The sequence below is a fragment of the Athene noctua genome, chromosome 2, assembly GCF_965140245.1.
Source record: "Athene noctua chromosome 2, bAthNoc1.hap1.1, whole genome shotgun sequence".
Taxonomy (NCBI): domain Eukaryota; kingdom Metazoa; phylum Chordata; class Aves; order Strigiformes; family Strigidae; genus Athene; species Athene noctua.
The window spans coordinates 68,689,162-68,708,835 of record NC_134038.1 but is presented as its reverse complement, the minus strand read 5'-3'; the positions used below and the strand labels follow the sequence as shown (position 1 = coordinate 68,708,835).

General features: G+C 41.8%; 1 protein-coding gene across 13 annotated transcripts in view; it reads right to left on the bottom strand.

Moving 5' to 3' along the window:
- The window catches only part of ANKS6 (ankyrin repeat and sterile alpha motif domain containing 6), a 51,444-nt gene that overhangs the window by 25,950 nt on the left and 5,820 nt on the right, over nt 1-19,674 (bottom strand). For 11 of the 13 annotated variants that reach the window (XR_012633131.1, XR_012633133.1, XR_012633132.1 and 8 more), the window contains exons 1-6: nt 17,921-18,298; nt 14,680-15,179; nt 10,804-10,848; nt 7,065-7,269; nt 2,504-2,610; nt 907-1,055 (exon numbers count right to left, since the gene is read on the bottom strand). Coding sequence is in view for 5 of the 13 variants with exons in the window: in XM_074899383.1 (XP_074755484.1) it covers nt 907-1,055; nt 2,504-2,610; nt 7,065-7,269; nt 10,804-10,848; nt 14,680-15,179; nt 17,921-18,267 (1,353 nt within the window). In the remaining 8 variants the exon portion in view is untranslated. Of the gene's footprint in view, nt 1-906; nt 1,056-2,503; nt 2,611-7,064; nt 7,270-10,803; nt 10,849-14,679; nt 15,180-17,653; nt 17,754-17,920; nt 18,299-19,674 lie in introns of those variants that run through there. The other 2 variants (XM_074899386.1, XM_074899389.1) reach the window with 2 other exon arrangements.

The following is a 19,674-nucleotide window of genomic DNA, read 5'->3' as shown; positions in this document are numbered from 1 at the left end:
AAACACACAGTGTAAGTCACAATATCTTTGTTTAAGTGGCATACACTTTTTCTGACTATTTCCTACTGGACTACTGCCAATTTCAAGTAAAGATACAGCATGCCACCATGAACTGCACACTCTTCCACTTGTCATATTAAAATCTCTGCTGCGATCGTCTTAATTTTCAGTGCCAAAAGCCCGTTTCCATTTATGGTTAAAATAAAGTCTACCCTCTGTCCTAGAAGGAGACAAGAGATACAGCCTCTAAAGTCTCTTGGGCTATCCTGCAGAGTCCCAGGAGCATTTTCAAGTACATTACCAGAGCTTCAGTTTCCTTCCTACATCATCCTTCCTTCTTCTAGAGCCTACTAAATAGCATAGAAATAAAATAAAAGAACTACCACTGCAATTTCTACATAGAACAACATATAAATAGGCAGTTTCTCACTATGTTAGGAGACACTAGCCAAATTCCCTTAACACATCCACTCCAATTTAAAAAAAAATTTTTTGCCTTTTTTTTTTAAATTAGCAATGAGTATAAAAACAGCCTACTAAAGATGGAGTACATTTGGATTTTAATGGCAAATTTAAAATTAAGATCATAATGGACATTCAGTTCCAAACTTATGAACATAGTATCTTCTACTACTTAATTATGGGATCTGTTTCTAGGCACTCAAATGCTTCGATGCAAACTCTTCCTTAAAAGTCTTCCCTTTGCTTTGCCATCTGACAAAAAAAAGCTGAACACATGTTATATTTCATAAAACCAGGAAGTGCTGTCAGTGAGGAATTCAGACCACACACCCCCAAAAAAACTGTTACGCATTAGATCCAAAGTACTCCTTAGCAATTACTTTCACTGCTTCATACACTACAGGAAACAATCACTGGTTATTTATTAAGAGTGAATGTATTTACCTTTAGACCTCCTTTGTCATCTGGCAACATTGGGACATTTAAGGATTGCCTACTTCTAGAACAAGGCAAAGATGATCTGTTGTTCAGTTTATTCTTGTCTTTGTCTACTTGCATGCATGCTGATGCCAGTAACCGTACAAGCTCTGTGTCTAAAAAAAAACAAATTAAAGGTAGTGTTTATTCTGTTTTGCTTTCCCAAATTATGACTGATAGGCTGACACTTTTCCTGTAAATCCCACATAAGCAGTAATTGATCCACCTCTCAAACACAAAGCAGATGAACCCCGAAAACCTCCTCTCTTGACCTAGGTTTCCCATGCCTTTTTCCCGCAGAGTAGGCTGCAGTCTTACCCTCACCTCTCTAAACATATTTATCAAAATGAATAAGCATGCTATTCAGTTGGAATCAGTCATGTGTGACCAAGTGAACTGCCTCCTCTTGCACTTTGCTGAAGAACAACATTGTGATGCTCCCTTTTCTCACCTGACACAGAAGAGAGTAGAGAAAAATGAATATTCTTTCTTCAAGCGTAGGTTGCAGAAAAGAAGCTTGAAATTAAATCCCAAAGAGAAAGGAGATGTTCAGCCTGGACAATGAAGGGGCTGAAAAGACATGGGAAGAAAAAAGGTGGACAAAAAAAGTAAGGAAAAAAGAAATGAAGAAAAAAAGACTGAGCATGAGATGAGGACAGGAAAGAAAAAAAAAAAAAAAAAAGTAAATTTTATACAGAAGTCAGGAAACACTTTCAGAAGGGCAGACAGAACTGACCTCTATATATACTGACAGGTAACAAGATAAACTACTCTGTCATACAAAAAATTAGTTATGGAATAATTCACTGTATTTATTTTTAAAATTTCATACTATTAGTGATCTACTTTTGACAAAGTAAAGGTCATCTGCTAGTGACCAAAACCACCACAGTAAGTAAATACAGAGAAAATAAACATTAATTCCATCAGCAGTAGAGTTTTTTGGCTTCAGATAAACCAATTCAGGTACCAGGCAAGGTTAGCAATAACAAATTATATAGGCTAAACAAACTACAACAAAAACTAAATGTGTTTCATTGAAGTCTCCCCAAAATGTGCTGCCTTTTTCTAAAGCACTCCCATAAAAGCAACCTGAACCCTGAAGTGTGATTTATTCTTAGCCTTTACAGACCTAGTGGGAGGTTCAGCCAGGAGTCACTAGTTTTGTTCTGATTGCACTCTTTGTCCTGTCCCTTTACTGCTGTTTACTGAGCAGAAATTTCTAGCTCCAGTTCATAGCCCTGTGCTAACGACACTACAGAATACCTGGGATACCACAGTCAAATGACAGTGAACTGGCTCTGGTGACACAAAACCCACATTTTGGAGCATCTTCAAAAACAAAGGCCAGAGGAATGCACAAAATCCATTATCCCATAAATGTATATAATCATCTAACCAAATAACTCACACCCCACCATTTTCAGGCAGTATCCTTTCTTGGTCCAGTGCAGTCTGGACCTCAGAGAATACTTCCTAGCAACTTTAATGTATTTTCTAGATTGGAAGGGATGTTTATCTGTTTATGTTGTACATTTCCTCCCTGCTCTTTGAAATAACATACCTGGATCATTTAGCAGCATTATCAGGTCAAAAGCTGTGTATCCGTTTTTTGCACGAAGATTGACATCAGCTCCTTGATTTAACAAATACTTTACAACATCTTTGTTTCTTTAAGGGAAGAAAAAAATGCATTGCTCATGTTATTTTTTTTTTAAAAAAAGAAACCCCTAATACTCCATTTTCATCCTTTTATACCACTGCTCCTCAAATAGAGATCAGTTTTACCTTTTCTATACCTAACCAAGTCTAAAATTTGTTCACAAGCTATTCAGAAGCTCTCATGATTCCTTCGTCAGTCACTGTTTAATCACTATGAATTACACTAATCAACATGCAAAGTCAGCCTAAAAAAACCTAATCTGAACAGTCAGTTTCTTAAACTGACCCTTTTGAATTGACTCTGGATTTGTTGCCAAACACCTTTCCAATGACAAGCCATTAATGCCTAGAGAAAAAAAGCAGGTGGAAAGACAAAGGTCAGTCCAGTTGTCATCATGTGCCATCACTAATACTTCAACACAACTTCATATTCAGAACAGGTAAGAAACTATGTACAGAAAAGACAAACTGACTGAAGATAATTTATAAACTCCAAACAGTACTTCACTTTAATTAGAGATATAAATTATACAATTAAGAAGTCACATTATCACTTGAGGTGTTTAAAATGCAAAACCAATCAGAATTAAAAGATGACCAACACAAATACTTTCCAACAAAAGCTCATAAAAGCTACTTGCATACAAAGAACTCACCGTTTCATTCCCATTAGCCCCTTTCCCCTCTCATACACCTGAATAAATAAGCAGGCCTTGCCTCATGAGTTAAAAACAATACTGTAATTCAGTCTGCAAAACAAGCAAACAGGCAACAAAGCTAAGGAAAATGTATTTAATACAAAACTCCTCTTGAGCAGAGACTGACCTTTTATAAAAACAGACATGCATAGGCAACACAGAGCAAAAATGTTCTTAAGTAGCAATAGGTGACTGCAAACTCTAATATTATCCCAACCCCTCCAGAGCATTTCAGAGCTAGTTTTCACTTCTGAACTCACTCCAGATAAAATAAACCTAAAATGGAGGAGGAAGGTTCCTTCTCCCTTCTAACAAAATTTCTGCTTATCCTCGCCACAGCTCCTCTGCATACTTCCCACCACTTTTCCTCTCTTCCTTAAAATTGTGTCATCCCCCCCTCCTGCTTTCCAGTCCTGCACCTTGAAGGCACACAGAGACACAATCCTTTAGTGCTCCTGGCTCACAGAGACCTTGCTTGCTCCCTCCTTCAAACCAGAGACCCTTCATACCACTGTTGCTTCTGAGAAAGAGAAAGCTGAGGCTCTGAAGAGATTTCCAGTTAGAAAAATTCACAACTGGCCCATGCTGACCAAGGAAAAAGGCTAGAACACAAAGTATAGAGTTACAAGGGTAAATATTTATTCGTGCACATGAGGCGTCACAGTCAAATTGGGGCACCCCTAATGCGGTTTTACACAGGGTTCTTGTACATTTTGAGCATTTTGGCACAACACAATTTGACTAGGGTAGCTCATGTAACATCCATCTATAAGAGAGGAAGAAAGGAGGATCCAGGAAACTATAGACCTGTCAGCCTGACCTCAGTACCAGGGAAGGTCACGGAGCAGGTCAGCTTGAGTGCCATTAAAAGTCATATAATGGACAACCAGGGGATCAGGCCTAGTCAGCATGGGTTTATGAAAGGCAGGTCCTGCCTGAGAAACCTGATCTCCTATGACAAGATGACCCGACTATTGGACAAAGGGAAAAGCTGTGGATATTGTCTACTTGGATTTTCAAAAAGCATTTGACACAGTTCCCCATAAAATTCTCACAGAAAAACTGGCTGTCCATGGCCTGAATGAGTGAACAGTCTGCTGAGTGAAGCACTGGCTGGCTGGACAGTCCCAGAGAGTGGTGGTCAGTGGGCCTAAATCCAGCTGGTGGCCGGTCGCAAGTGGTGTTCCTCAGGGCTTGCTGTTGGGACCATTTCTGTTCAACATCTTTATTGATGATCTTGATAAGGACATAGAGCGTATCATCAGTAAGTTCGCAGATGACACCAAGTTAAGTGGGAATGTTGATCGGCATGAAGATAGGGAGGCTCTACAGAGAGACTTGGATAGACTGGATCTGTGGGCCAACGTTAACGGGATGGGCTTCAACAGGGACAAGTGCCAGGTCCTGCACTTGGGCCACAACAACCGCCTGCATGGCTACAGGCTTGGGGAGGTGTGGCTGGAGAGCTGTCTGGAAGAGAAGGATCTGGGGGTTCTAACTGACAAGCAGCTGAACATGAGCCAGTAGTGTGCCCAGGTGGCCAAGAAAGCCAACAGCATCCTGGCTTGTATTAGAAATAGTGTGGCCAGCAGAAGGAGGGAGGTGACAGTCCCCCTGTACTCTGCACTAGTGAGGCCACACCTGGAGTATTGTGTCCAGTTTTGGGCCCCTCAATACGAGAGAGATATCGAGGTGCTGGAGCGAGTGCAGAGGAGGGAAACGAAGCTGGTGAAGGGCCTGGAAAGCAGATCCTGTGAGGAGAGACTGAGGAAGCTGGGACTGTTCAGTTTGAGGAGGAGAAGGCTGAGGGGAGACCTCATCACTCTCTGCAGCTGCCTGAAAGGACACTGTAGAGAGGTTGGTGCTGGTCTCTTCTCACAGGTAATTAGTGACAGAACAAGGGGGAACGGCTTTAAACTGCAACAGGGGAGGTTCAGACTGGACATTAGGAAAAAATTTTTCACAGAAAGAGTGGTCAGACAGTGGAACAGGCTGCCCAGGGAGGGGGTGGAGTCACCATCCCTGGATGTGTCTGAGGGTCGTTTGGATGAGATGTTGGTGGATATGGTGTAGGGGAGAACTTTGTAGAGTAGGGCTGATGGTTGGACTCGATGATCCCAAGGGTCTTTTCCAACCTGAATGATTCTGTGACTAATCACTAGCACCCACACTACCAGTTACTAATCATAGCAAAACTTTACAAAGCAACTGTATTCCTGCAGCATTCTTGCTGCTCATCTATTGATCCAGATGTCCCTGGAGTCAGGCTTACTAACGTTTTTTATCTGTGATGCCAGAAAACATTGGGAGTGCTTCACTGATGCATTAGAAAGGCTATGATGCTGGTGTTATCCTGGTTGACTAAGGGTTATCTTTTATCCTTTATGGACAGCTCTAAATTTCCAATAAGCCAAGTCCTTATTTCCAGGGCTGGGATATTCTTCTGGTCCTATCACTGAGCTGGTGTCCTTTACTTTGTTTTACTTAAGCATGAACAATACCAAAGTCTCCAGTAAAATTCCACTACCTCAAATGTTAAGTGTCTTTAACAAAGTTAATACAATTTCATACTATAAAGTATGACTGATTGATGTAATAGGGAAGAGGATCTTCATAACACAGTCCTCCAGGAAACTGAAAGGGCAGTATCTGAACACATACAGCACTCAGCTGTGCTTTGTACTCCAACAAACAAGAGGAGTGCTTGAGTACTGGCAAGAGGACATGCCAGCAGCCCTGCACATCACTTTCTGCTGGCTGTTTCTACTGCAGCTGTGTGCTGCGGTTGCTGCTGCTAAGCAAAATGGCTGCAGCAGAAAAACCTGTCTTCAAGCTCTTCTGTGAAATGCCTATCACTGCTATCAGTACTGCATTGGTGAGGAAGCAGATAATCTCATCTTCTGTAGGTCCCAGGAACTACTTCAGAAAATTTTCACAAAGCAATGACAACTTGACCTCCTATTTTTCCCCTTTGTTGCACTTTCACAGTACAGTGAGATCTGCTGACTAAAAATAGAAGCTGGAGCAGAATATCTGCATTTGTACAACTAATGTGAGCATTATCAGGCAGTGAATTGAACCTTAACCTTGCTGAGGGCCTTGTCTACAATGGAGAAAAGTTCATCTTCCTAAACAGAATATCCTGTATTCAGACAATGCCAAGTATGTGACACAGATCACATGTGAAGTAACAAGCCAATTTCTGGGGCCTGACTCTTAAGTGCCTACCTGCATTTATAAAGTAGCTTTAGAGAAAATGACAATCAGTTCTCCAGTGGGTGCATTTCAGAAAACTCAAAGAAAACTAAAGGCTGAATAGAGGAACGTAAGAATAGTTTTAAAACTGGAAGATATGGCACATAGAAGGGTGATTTGCCTTGAAGCTTCACGACTTGATCTAGGCCTACAACCTTGACAGGAGGTGATATTATCTTAAAAAACACTAAAAAACATCAAAGAATGAAACTTGAAATCTGCACCAAAGTTCCTAGTGCCTGCCTCAAACATTACGTTCCCAGCACTTACTGAGCAAGATTCAAGTTCTCAAATGTGCCACTCCTTCTGAAAACCAAACGGCATTCAGGTTCATCTGCTCTGAAAAGCTGAGGGCAGTGCAAGAGTCATGGAAAAATGAGATCACAGGTCTCCCAATTTCCTGTAAGACCTCTTTGCTTCCAGAGTCAGTATCAAAAACATTTCTTCTATTGGTATGTAAGAAGAATGAAACTTCTTTACTGCTAAACCCAAAGAGAGCATGTATCTTACCCGTGGTATGTGGCCTGCATTAGTGCCGTCCAGCCATGAACATTATCCTGTTTGTCAATATCAGCATTTTTCTCAACAAGGAGCTGAACAAGAGGCAGCTGTCCAGTTACAGCTGCAATCATTAAGGGAGATGCACCGTCAACATTGGTAATATTGACCTGACTTGGGTCTTCGTCAACAATCTCTTTAACCAGCTGAAAGTTTCCTGCAAAATAGTGATAAAACATAATCTACATGAGCAACAGAGAACTGCTAAGCCACTGAATCTGTATTTTGATTTGCTGAAATTGTTCTACATTTAGTGGAAATAAGAAATAAAAAATAAAGTACAAGAGCAACTGCCACACTAAAGCTAACTATTTGTGCTGATTTGTCTTTTAGATAATCAGTACATCTTCCCAGGCTACATAAAATTGTGGTATACACATGAGACACTGTTGTGCCTCATTTTCCCGACCTGTACACTTACAATACAACCGAATTACACATTTCTGAAATTAACAACTAAGCTATAAAGGCTGTATAAACTGCAGTGCATCCCACATGTGAAGACACAAGTAGGGTATATTTCTATTAAACTGTTGTAAGATCATTGCATGCAGGGAAAATTGATGATGCTGAGACACCATGATTTGTCCTTAAGCAGGATGAAGATCCCTATTCCATTTCCACAGGCTGAAAACACAGAAAGCAACAATTTTAGAATCAAAGAGAGTGGGTACAAAGGCATGCTGAAAGGTGGTGGACAGCCCATCCCTTGCCTTAATCAGGTAGAACAATGACCTACATCACATTGGCCCATAAGTTCTTCTTACAAGGGTGGTTCACTGATTCTAAAAACCTCTATCAACACAATTACACAACCTCCCAAGAAACCAATATTTTCCAGTCCTCAATTTTCTTATATTCAGAGAGTTTGGAATTTTTTAATTCTGCCTCCAATACTTAAACTAAATCACCAATACAAAACTTCCCTATTTCTTGCTCAAGACTACTGCATTATTCCTGTCATCTTTCCATTTCTTTAAAAGTGAACCTAATGTTCACATAAAGAGACAGGTAGTCACTGAGTTCTTGTCTAGATTACGAAAAGCAATATAAAACATGCTACTGAACATATTTTAAACAGGGTGGGTTTATTTCTAAATCTTAACAGAAGTAGAAACAAGCACTATGTACGAAGCAGTCAGGGTTATCTTGAGTGCTTAAGCTCACCCATCGCTTTTTAGATGGCACATGGCAGGCAAAAGTAAGGAAGTTAAGAGGAAAAAGATCTCTGTGACTGAATATGTACAACCATAGGAACAGAGGCAAGAAGCAGCAAATCATCAATTGCCATGCAAATGGAAAAATTCTCACCTTTAAAAAAAACTTCAGATGGTAAACTGCTTCATGACATCGGCTGCTTTCAACTCAATCATAGGTATGAACATTTTCCTTGGAAAAACAGTCAGAATCCCAGAATCCCTGCATGCACTTGAATGCACTCACTGAAATGAACACCCACCCATGCTACTCAACTAATTTACTGGAACAGCAAAGATACAAAAGCACAGAACTACTTTTTTTATGTCCCAATTTAGTAAAAGACAGCAGATAGCTCTTTTAACACAGTCCTGCATCACAGACTTTGTTAAATAGAAACTGTGGAACCTACAGAGACTCCAGAATTGACTTTGAACTCTGGCCTGGACACTTCTTAACCCAGTGAGCTTTTTTTTTTTCCACAGTGCTGTCATCCATAGCCAAGTATTTCAGAAAAAAACTAAAGGAGTGTGCTGACCGGTATTCATTTGGCTTCCCCCCTAAGCCTCCTTCCGACCCAGCACTAATGTTTATAAATCTCAAACTAAAAGTCACAGGGATACAAGAAGAGCAGCTGAACTCTCTAAAATCTAATAGACATGAGGCTTTTCCAGGAACAGGTTTTCGTGGCTTAAGTGTGAAGAGCTGACATTTAAGAGAGTGCTCCTGATACTGCTATCTATCACCTCTTTCTTCTCCACTATTATGTCTGCCCATTTCTAGTTCTGGTAGTCTGAAAAGCCATAAAGTTTCTGAAAAAGTGACTTACAATGGTTAATTGAAAAACAACTGTGAAATTGTTGTATCAAATCCAGGATGAGATCTGAACACTAAGGCCAGGCTTGACCACTCTGAACACACCTCTAACTTTTCAATAGGAATGCAGCCACAATAAAACTTGGAAGACAATTGTTGATTTAAAGATGCACTGCTGAAACCCATATGGACAGATGCTCACAAAAAAATGGCATTTTCCTTCACAAAAATCACTCATTTGCAAATAATAATAGTAATAATAAAAAAGATCTAAAAATCCAACAGAAACTGTGAAAGTTGCTAACTCAGAGCTCTCTTCAGGATGCAGCTCCGTGTTGAAAGCAAGGTGAACCATAACCATACCAAAGGCTTCATGATTATGTTACAGTCGGGAGTGGGTACACAGACAAAAAAGTCGGAATGTGAGGTAGGTGTGCTCAGCTCTAAAGCTTACTTATTCTGTATGCATGTACCACAATCAGAAAGGGGAGATCCAACTTTCAGTGCGCTATGATCAGATTTTCTATGTCACAGACATAGAAAGCACAGCACCAGTAAGCATTATTAGGCTCACTGCATGTGCAAGAATGTACTACCAATGTTTCCTCACTGTCTGGGGCATTTTAGTCCCAAGTAAGGGCAGACTCACTGGATAAGAGACCCCCTCTTAGGTCTCATGGGACACCTCTCACGGCTTCACTGGATGTAAGATTTAATCTCACATGGGAATGACATCTTCCAATATTTGGGAAAAAAAAAATAAAAAAGATGCATCAGGAACTTTACTACCCAGTGACTGGTTTTTTCCTCACTGCTTATATTATAATACTGCTGGCAATACGCTAAACATGCTATCGTGCTACCAAATAGCTGAAAACATTTAAATGGCAAAATACCAACTATAAGAGCAGGAATCAGGTAAGATTCAAATACTGAATCTCTCTAGCCTGTCAAAGAGATTGCAAACAGTGCAGAGTTTTCTGACCTGCAACAGTACCAGGAATTTCAGAGAGAACTGAATAGTCTTGTTTCCCATGCCAAATCCATCAGATAGGAAGCCTCAGGCCAAACCCTTCCCTTCAGCACTTTTTCCTATGCTGGAAGATCCAGGAAAAGAGGTAACCAGAAAGAAGCCTGCCATCCACCGGGATGCAACCCATCACAACCTGAATCAAATTTAAGTCAACAGGATGGCACTGGCTCTTTCTGTTTGCCATGGAACAGTTTTACCAGTTGTGTGCTCATGAAAGCCACTCTTGCTCATGAGAGAACAGGCAAAATCTGAAACACTCTTTCCTTGAAAGAACTTTAAAGAGCAAGTACAATACTCATATTTTTTGCACCAATTAGTAATTTTGTTTTCATATTTCAAGTTTATGAGGAAGGACAAAACCATCGTATTAAAGGTAGCATGGTCTTGGAATAACTGGAACTACTATAACACATCATTTTGGCATGAAGAGCACAACCAAGAGTACATAAAGATCTTCTCATATTGGAACATGAAGAAAAATAAACTACAGAAATAAATGTATTTTTTAAATTAAAAGAAAAATAAGAAAAAAACACAAAGTCACATATAAAACCAGAACATGTCTTGGATTCCCATGTGAGCAAACAAACATGCTCTGAAATTACAAGAACCAGAAGTGGTGAAAAAATCCTGTTAAGTTCTTACCTAATTTCAAAGCGTGAAAGACATCAGGTTGCCTCTTTTCTGTATCTGGAAGAAATATAAATATTTCTCTTAGAAATCATTAAAAAAATCAAAAATTTCTAGTAAATTTTTTATAGCAAAAACTATTTTAAAATTTACATAAAGATATTATATAACATATGTTTAGACATACATTTAATAAGAACAAAGAAAATACTGATAACTTTTTTATTCCCTTTGGGAAGAATGACTCACCTGTATGGTTCTCTGTGCAGAGCTAACACTGCAAACTAGAATAAAGCACCAGTACAGGCTTTTGCCTTTCAATTTCCATTCTCTATCAGGAAATTGTATTTGGAAACTTCTGTGTTTCCTTCCTGGAAGACTAAAATATCAATTAAAGAAACACAGTATAGTTCTGTGGTCTGGTGTAATCCTCCACACAACAGCAAACACTCAGATCGCACAGGATTGTTTTGAAAAGTGACGCAAAAGGAGTTTTATAAACTGTCCCACTTTTATTTCCTCTTGAATATTGCCAGGTTAATTTGTGAAGGTCACAAAATAATAGTGACGATTTAACTACACAGCTTGCGATTTCTGCCTTAATCCTTTAGCTCCCAAATCACCATTCCCATAATAAAAACTGTAATTATTAGAGATTTTAGTATTTTGAGTGAAGGATCATTCCTTTGACATGCCTTCAATTGCTTTGAAACTGCTGACACTAGGTAAGATGAGGAAAAATAGTGACATATTTTGCACCTTCCACTCAAGCCTGAAAAATATATCCTCATCCATCTTCCAAAGCCTCACTGACACTACAGAATCAATCAGGTAAAAAGATTTTAAGGAAGACAAGGAGGTGTTGAGATTTCCTGAGCCAAATTCTGCTGGTTTTAGACTACAGAAAAATTAATTGTCATAGCTGGACTCCAAAGGAAGCTGGACTCCAAAGGAAAATGCTGAACAAAAACAATTGATGGAAAATCCAAAAAACCATGAGAAACTCTTATTTTAACAGTTGGAAGAAAAGCGGTGGGTCTTACATTTTGTCCTGGTTCAGAAACTGCTCTTATAGAAGGAACTGTGCATGAGCTCACCACTGGAAAACAGATTTCAGAAGACTAGTTTAGGAAGGGACCAGATGCCATACTTGGCATGTGAAAAGCCTGGAAGAGAGGCAGCCTCGGGGAGCAGGAGACCAAAGGGAGATGCCAGAAGGAAGGACTGCTGTCCAGGTAAGCCAAAACAAAGATACGGACAGAACACCAGCAACACCCATGCCATTTCGGGTAGTCCTGAATTTGCTAATGAAAACAGCCCTGAGAAGAGAGTTGTTTTCTTTTGGAAAGGCAATTCACCCTATCTATGGCAACCAATCAGAAGACAAGTTCCTTTTCTGCTGCATTCCATATCAGAGAAAGGATCTTTTTTCTTCCCAGTATATAAAGACTCCAGAAGGAGTTTGAAGCCATTGTCGAAAACCAATGGAGAAATTTGTGTGGAACCTTAACATTTTTATGCCCCTCTCTGCCCCAGTTAGTTAGTACCCTTCTGCTGATGGAAACTCCTGCTCAGCAGAGGTGACAGGAACACTCATCTGCTTTAAAGCAAGTTAAACAGACTTCTTTAATACTTTCAGTCATACGACTACAAAAGACTTCCAAGATTCATCAGGCCAACTTTGCCTGCACATAGGTTCTATATGTGGAAATGCACAGGCAAGGTATAAAGCACTGCACTAGTGAATCCCACAGATGTCTGATTCACAACGTCTATTCCTCAGAGAGTGGTCATGAGCAAACATGTACAGTCAGCCAGTTGGGTCTGGTAGCATGGCTTAACCTATGAGTCAACATCTGACTAAGTTAACACCTTCTCTGAAGCAGAAACAAACATCAGATTTTTGTCCTTGCTTCTTAAAGTACAAGGAAAGCTTGACCTGCAGGAATGACACCAAATATAAATAAAAATTAACAATTTGGGGGATTGCAGACATGTCTACATGGAAGTGTAATACAGACCTAATTAGGTAAGATTCAAATAAGCCTATTTGGGTACCACAGGTGGAGGAGAGCTTAGAGTGGACTATTGTTCATTCAAATGTCCAACACAATGACCAAACCAAACTGATTTCATTAATTTCTGTTCAATGCATTTCTGTTAGCATAAACAAACTTCCAGAGAAGGAAAGCGAAGCAAATCCACAATACTTTAATAAAACTAACATAAGACATTAATAACATTATTTTATAGAACCAGCTAGAAAGAAAAGCTAATTTGGAAAGGTATCTGGGAGAGATATCCACAGTAAGTAAGATTTTTTAAAACTAAATTCATTAACATTTCAAACTGACAGGTGACAGCAAATAGGTTTACCCTTTATCTTCAATAAAACCAAAACTCCTGGGAAATTACATACAAAAACCTGTCAACAGAATACAAATTTGCTTAGTAATTAAAAGAACTTGGAAAATTACTGGTAAAGATGTACAATATCCTATTCTGTCCTTTTGGTTGAGTGTATGGTACTGGACATATTGATTAAGACTGAAGGAAAAAATGTTGTATTCTAAGTTTGCTCACACTTTTCTAAGCTTTCAGATCTCCCAGAATAAGACATTAACTTTCTGTACAAAATCCTTGATTTCTTATATCCTTCCACCGTCATGTCTAAAGCTACAAGACCACCGCACATTCTTTAAGTACAGGGTCACTAAACGTTTCTTTATCAGTTCACTTGTCCCATTCGGTGCACATAACGAATGCATTATGGAGCAAAATTAAAAGCCATAAAAGCAGCATTTAACTTCATTTTAATTGAAAATTGCACTGAAATAATGTTATTTTAATGTAGTTTTGTACATACACGATCAGCCTGGGTGCCTGTCTGTGCGTGTGCACAAAGAAAGAGGTATATTCTAATTTGAAGGGAGGAGGTTGCTTATAAATTTTATGGAGTCCTGAAGTTAACTAAGTATTCTCCTCTCCTGCAAGGAAGAGAAAAGTAGGGGACAGGCTGACTTGTTATTCATCCACGTTAATACTTGGTTTTCTTAGAATATAGTCCATTACCAAAGGACTTTGAAGAGGTTTAATATATTCAGAGAGTGGTAGAAGAAACTGTTAGGTTAACGTCATTTGGTTTTCTGCATGTCACAGGCGTTATATGTGAAACCCAGTGGAGACGATCTGACGATGGGTTTTAGAAAGGCATTTAACCTTGACTGCAACTATTAGAGACTGCACACTTCTACTCAGTCATTCCAAGTCTCAGCTTCACCACAAAACATAGTGTCTTATTACCCATTCAAATTCTTCTAACTTCAAACTCACAGGTCTTTTTCTTTGGTTGCCATATATAAAGGTCCTCCAATACTGGATATCCTGTCCTTAATGTGGACACTTCATTAATCACGCCTCTTAACCACCTCCTCATGAAGCTAGACAGATTGAACTTCTTCAGTCTCCCCTTACAATACAGGTTTTCTAGATTTTCTCTCTTTTAGGTTTTCTTTGAGTGTGTGATAGTCTTTCTTTGACATCCTACTCTGGTTTTTATGTCCTTTCTTTAGTGCCATTTCAAGTAGGCCTTTGTAATTTTATTCCCTAAATGAGCACCCAGATCATGTATTTTAAAAGCAAAAAACATTGAAAACATTTTAAAACGTTTCACATGATTTTTACTGCAGGACAGGAATCTCCTCATGCTAACATGGAGGTATTCTGCCCAAGTTGGGCATTCCTGCCTCTCCTGAGGTAGGTGTACCTACTTCAACATTTTCAAAAGAGTCTAGTTACATATCATAAAGAACATCATGTACACATAAAATAACCCCTTCAATTTCTAAATATACAAACAAAACTTCAAGCAAACCAAAAAACGCTCCTTACCTGCCTGGGGTCTGATTGTTGTGAGAGATTCCAGGTAGTCCTTCATGTCTTTGTGTTTGAAGCCAACAGAGATTTCAAAAGGTGTTTTATGTAGTACATTCAGGTGATCAGGATTGGCACCCTTCTCCATGAGCTGCTGTGCCAAGCTCACCTTTCCACTAACAGCTGCCAGCATTAAAGGACTCCAGCCCATAGTCTTCACAGTGTAATTACAATCAGCTCCCCAGTCTAATAGCAGATGTACCACTGCCTCATGTCCATGCTGAGCAGCTGCCATTAGTGGAGTGATATCTGGAAGGTCATCTCTGCTGCTGTTAAGTACACTTGTGCTAAAGTGGTCATAATTGTCTACAAAAGCTCCAGATTCCAGCAACAATTTCACCATACTGACGTGGCCACCTCTGGAGGCCATTGTGAGGACGCTGGCTCCTAACTTATTCTGTGCGTTGAGATCAGCACCATTCTCCAGCAAGATGTGAGCCACACTTAGATGTCCAAATCTTAAGAGAAAGAGACAAGGAGGATAATTAACACCTTGGATGGCAGAGGCTTCTCAAAGAAAAGCAACATACTCTGAACAGAAAACTTTGTTACCAAATTGGCCTATTGACTAATACACTATGTGGGATCATGCATGCATTGAACAAGTAGAATAAAAATTTCAAAGAGTCAAAGCTAAAGGAAAAAAAAAAGACTGTTCTACAAACTTGATAGCCAGGCTTTTGTATTTGTAGTTGTGAACCATCAATGAACCTCCACAATGGAAGAAGGCTCAAAGAAGACAGGCATGTGCCCATGAAGCTCAAAGAACACAGCCAGTGGCCACAGCTGTGGTAAAGCTGAACTTCTTTCAACACAAAGGGGTCCACAGGGTGGCCTTTGTTTTAAAGAAACAGCTCTATCAGCAGAGTGGGACAACTGGCTGTGTGAAAGGCCTTTCCTAAAACAATAAACAGAAAGTATTACCCTCCTGAGTCAGCCGGACTGTGTTAAGCCCAACACAGAGCACCAAAACTGAGCAACGAATGAAACCAGTTTTGAAAAGAGCAAGGGTCTTGAGCTGGCTTCCAGCCACATATTCCTTCCTGACAACTGAGGACACCCAGAATCATGATGGTGAGTATGCAGGGACTGGTAATGGGCGTGCCATTTGTCCTGTGGTTCAACGCTGTGTTGCAGTTGCTATGTGAGGCTTGTGTTATGACTTCAGGATATAGCTGGATCACTAGGCTAAATGAAAACCCTGTGTAATATCAGATACTTCCAATAAGGAAACTTGGTATTAAAGCATTAAACCCTTGACACCAGTTTTACGTGACCCAGCTTTGATATCACTTGACTATCAGAAGCTTGTCAGTGAGTAAAAAGACAATCATGCAAGCCATAAACGCAACCATCTAGCTAACCGTGAAATAATGGAAACCCTTTACTGTTCCTCAGCTGAGGAATCCCACATCTTAATAAACATAATACACTGACAAGATGTGTACTTTGTGCTCTTGTTGCAGATATCATGCATGTGTTTGTGCAGTGTTTAACACAATCAAACTTTGACCCTCAAAGCAGCCTTTGTATACTGCAGCAAAGCACATGTTAGTTGAGGAAATTGCGACGAATGCCACTAACAGGAGACATGAGATCAGAACTCCCTAGTTTCATTTCAGAAAGTACACAGCTACAAAAGTAAGCCTGAGGGGCCTGTCTAATCCCTAGGTCTATCCCGGTAGCCTTCACTGCGCGACTTCAGTAGAGCCTGCAATCCCTGTACTGTGATTAATTTAGTGTATATATGCTATCTCCTGTCCAATTTCAACAGGGCTAACCACAGCCAGAAAATTAAACATGTACATAGTTCAAAACCTATGTTTGTACAAATACAACATTTCCTTTTCAGTTATCCATTAAAAAGAAGAAACATGTTCTCCCACTTTATGCTTTCTCCACAGGTTTCAATGATACTACTTTTCAAGTGGCAGCAAGTAATTTCTTTAAAACAGTGAAATGGTTATTCTGATTTGAGTTTATTGTTCTTAGAGAATGAGAGTACGGTTTTCATTAAGGGGAGAAAAAAAAAAATCCAGGAATGTTCCTGTAACTTCTTTCCTTTTTTTTTTTTTAACCTTCATAAAATAACAAAATTGTTGAACCTTGTCTTCCTTGTTCTTACTGGGAAACCAGCTGTGTGACTCATTCTTTGGGAACTTTCTATGGGCTTTAATTGAAAAGAGAAATGAAACAGACTCTTTTCTTCCAAGTATTTTACAGTTATGAAAAAAAAAAACACACACAAAAAACCATTTCTCCTCTCAATTAAGCAATCAGTTATTATAGGAAAGCACTGCCCTCCAACCTGTAAACCCGAAGGGTACTTTTATATGTAAAGATAAGCACAAACACCACCATTAGCAATACAGGGACCGCCCACAACCCAGAGGTGGGTTACATGAGGCACAGCGTCACTGATGTGGAAAACAATCCAGTCTTGTCATTAAAACCCTCAGCAATGTTTTTCTGTAATTCTCCAGTGAGCTGATTAGGAAAATATGGAAAAGCCAAGTGAAATTAATTATTTTTGTTTGCTTCAGTATGTTTTTATGTCAGAGGTGACTTTTCAACAGGTAGGTATACACATATACCAAAACCCAAACCATTAATTAAGGGCGTGTACATATGTTATTTCCACAAAAGTAGTGAGCAGCATTTTCACGTTCAGGTCACCTCTGACAGCAACTCTACCCCAGCTTTACCCCAAAAAACCCAGCACGCACAGTTTCGATCACCACATCCTTCCCACAGAAAAGGAAAACCTAACACCCAGTGTAACACCCAAATTTAAAAGCCAACAACCCCTCCTCACCCACCCCCGGGGAAGACAACAGGTGACCCCCAGGATCCCCCCACCCCGCTACACCAGCGACGAGCAACCGCGGCCTACAACATGGCGCCTTCCCCGCCCGCCCTCACACACGCTGACCCGCCTTAAGCCCCCGCGCCGCTCCCGGGCGCCCTCCCCCGGCTTGGGGAGCGGGAATTTGAGGGCGAAGGGGCCGAGCGCCGGCGGCAGCCGCGGGGCGGGGAAGGGAGGACTGCTGAGGCTGGCCCCGGCCGCCCTCCCTTCCCCGCCCCGCGGCTGCCGCCGGCGCGGTAGCCGCCCTGCAGTTGACTAGGCCGGTGCCCCGCGGCGAGGCGAGATGGCGTCCGGAGACACCCTCCCCCCCCCCCCCCCTTCTCCCTCCCCTACCTGGCCGCCTGCATGAGGGGGCTCCATCCGTAGTGGTTCCTGCTCTGGACCGAGGCCCCCTTCCGCAGCAGGTACCGGACCAGCTGCTCGTGGCCCCCCGCCGCGGCGAACTGTAGCCCGGTGTTGCCGGCCTCGTCGGTGCAGTCCACGGGCACGGCGGGAGGCGGCGAGGCGGCCCCTTCGCCGCCCCGGGGCTCCGCCGCCGTCTCTTCGGTCCCACAGGAGGAGGGGGCCGCCGGGTCGCCACCGCCGGGCAGCCCCAAGAGGCGCCGGGCCGTCTCGCAGTCGCCCTGCTCGCAGGCGCGGAGGAAGAGCTGGACCTGGGGGGGCACCCCGCACTCCCCCATGGGCAGCGCCGGCGAGCCCCGAGCAGCTCGGCCGCCCGCCACCGCCCCCCCGCCGCCGGCGGCTCGGCGGCCGCCGGGAAGGCAGCGGGGAGGAGGGGACTCCGCCGGCGGGAGGAGGCCGGCCGAGGGCGGCCGCAGCGCCCCGGCCGCTCTCGCCAGGCGGGGAGGGGCGGCCGGGATCGCTCCTCCGAGCAGGGAACGGGCTTCCCCGCCCGGACCGGGGGCCTCGGCGCCACTCCCCGCCAGGCCGCCCTGCCCCAGCGGTGTCACCCCTCCGGGCCCCAGCCAGCGCCTGGCTCACCGCGGCTCCTGCCCCTTCCCCAGGTGTTTCCTGGCATCCACTCGCACCTGGGCTGCAGCCGTTTTCCACGCCGTGTCCCTGCTACCGTTACTGGATCCCATACAAAGAGGCGTCACTGCAGTAGGTGCTTTTTTGCGTGGGGTCACGGCAGCAAGCCTTCACTCCGGGGCTCACTCGCGCTCACCCGACACAACAATCCCTTTCTCCTGCTTTGTAACTTGATTTCTACAGCCTGGTGTGGTCTCTCTCTGCCAGCCCCACTCTGCTTAGATGATACTTCAGCCTTCACTTGCACCTTCTTAGTTTGTTTTCCCTTTAACTCAAAACCAGTCCCGTCCTTCACTGAAATACAGGATTCACAGTTGAGTTATTAGACAAAAAACAAATTTCCCAGCCCCTGATAGTATCAATAAATTAGGCTTATGGTTTGAAGAGTTTGGGCATAAAATTGTGATTTCTTGTGGTGTTTCTAAGTATCTTCTCCTAGCTTGAGCCTCCCTGGTAACCTGAAATCTTTTCCAGGTTAGACTTATTTCGAAGAAAAAAAAAAAAAAAAAAAAAGCACTGATGAAATAACTCTTGAGCTGCAGTTGACCAGTCACTGAAGGATAGTGTCATATCCTAGAGGTTTGGGCAGTTCATTCTTTATTACAATCAGTGACTTCAATATCAGAACATGGCACTTATTACAGTGGTGGAGTATTTGGGGATGAGAGGACTAGGAGAGTTTTATGGGGAGTGTAGTGAAACCACCAAACAACATGAAAATGAAGCCATCCCCTGGTTTTAGGCAGTGGCATCCTTATCTTCCAAGTTACATGCCTTTCTGCTTCTGATCCACTTGCAAATCCAAATTGCCAGACCATTGCAGTAAAGGGCCATAGAAATTACGCTTGGAGAGAGACTTCAGCAAATGAGTTCTGGCTGCGTTAATGGCCACTTAAACCAGTCCTCTGGGAAAGTACTGTTCACAGCAAAGAAAAAAAAAAAAAAAACCTTTGCAAATTTATCGTTACAGAAAGGACAAAATCCTAGACAGAGTAAATATTCATTGATGCTTCTTCCGCTATAGATACCATGTGGTAACTCATGTAAAATACGTAAAT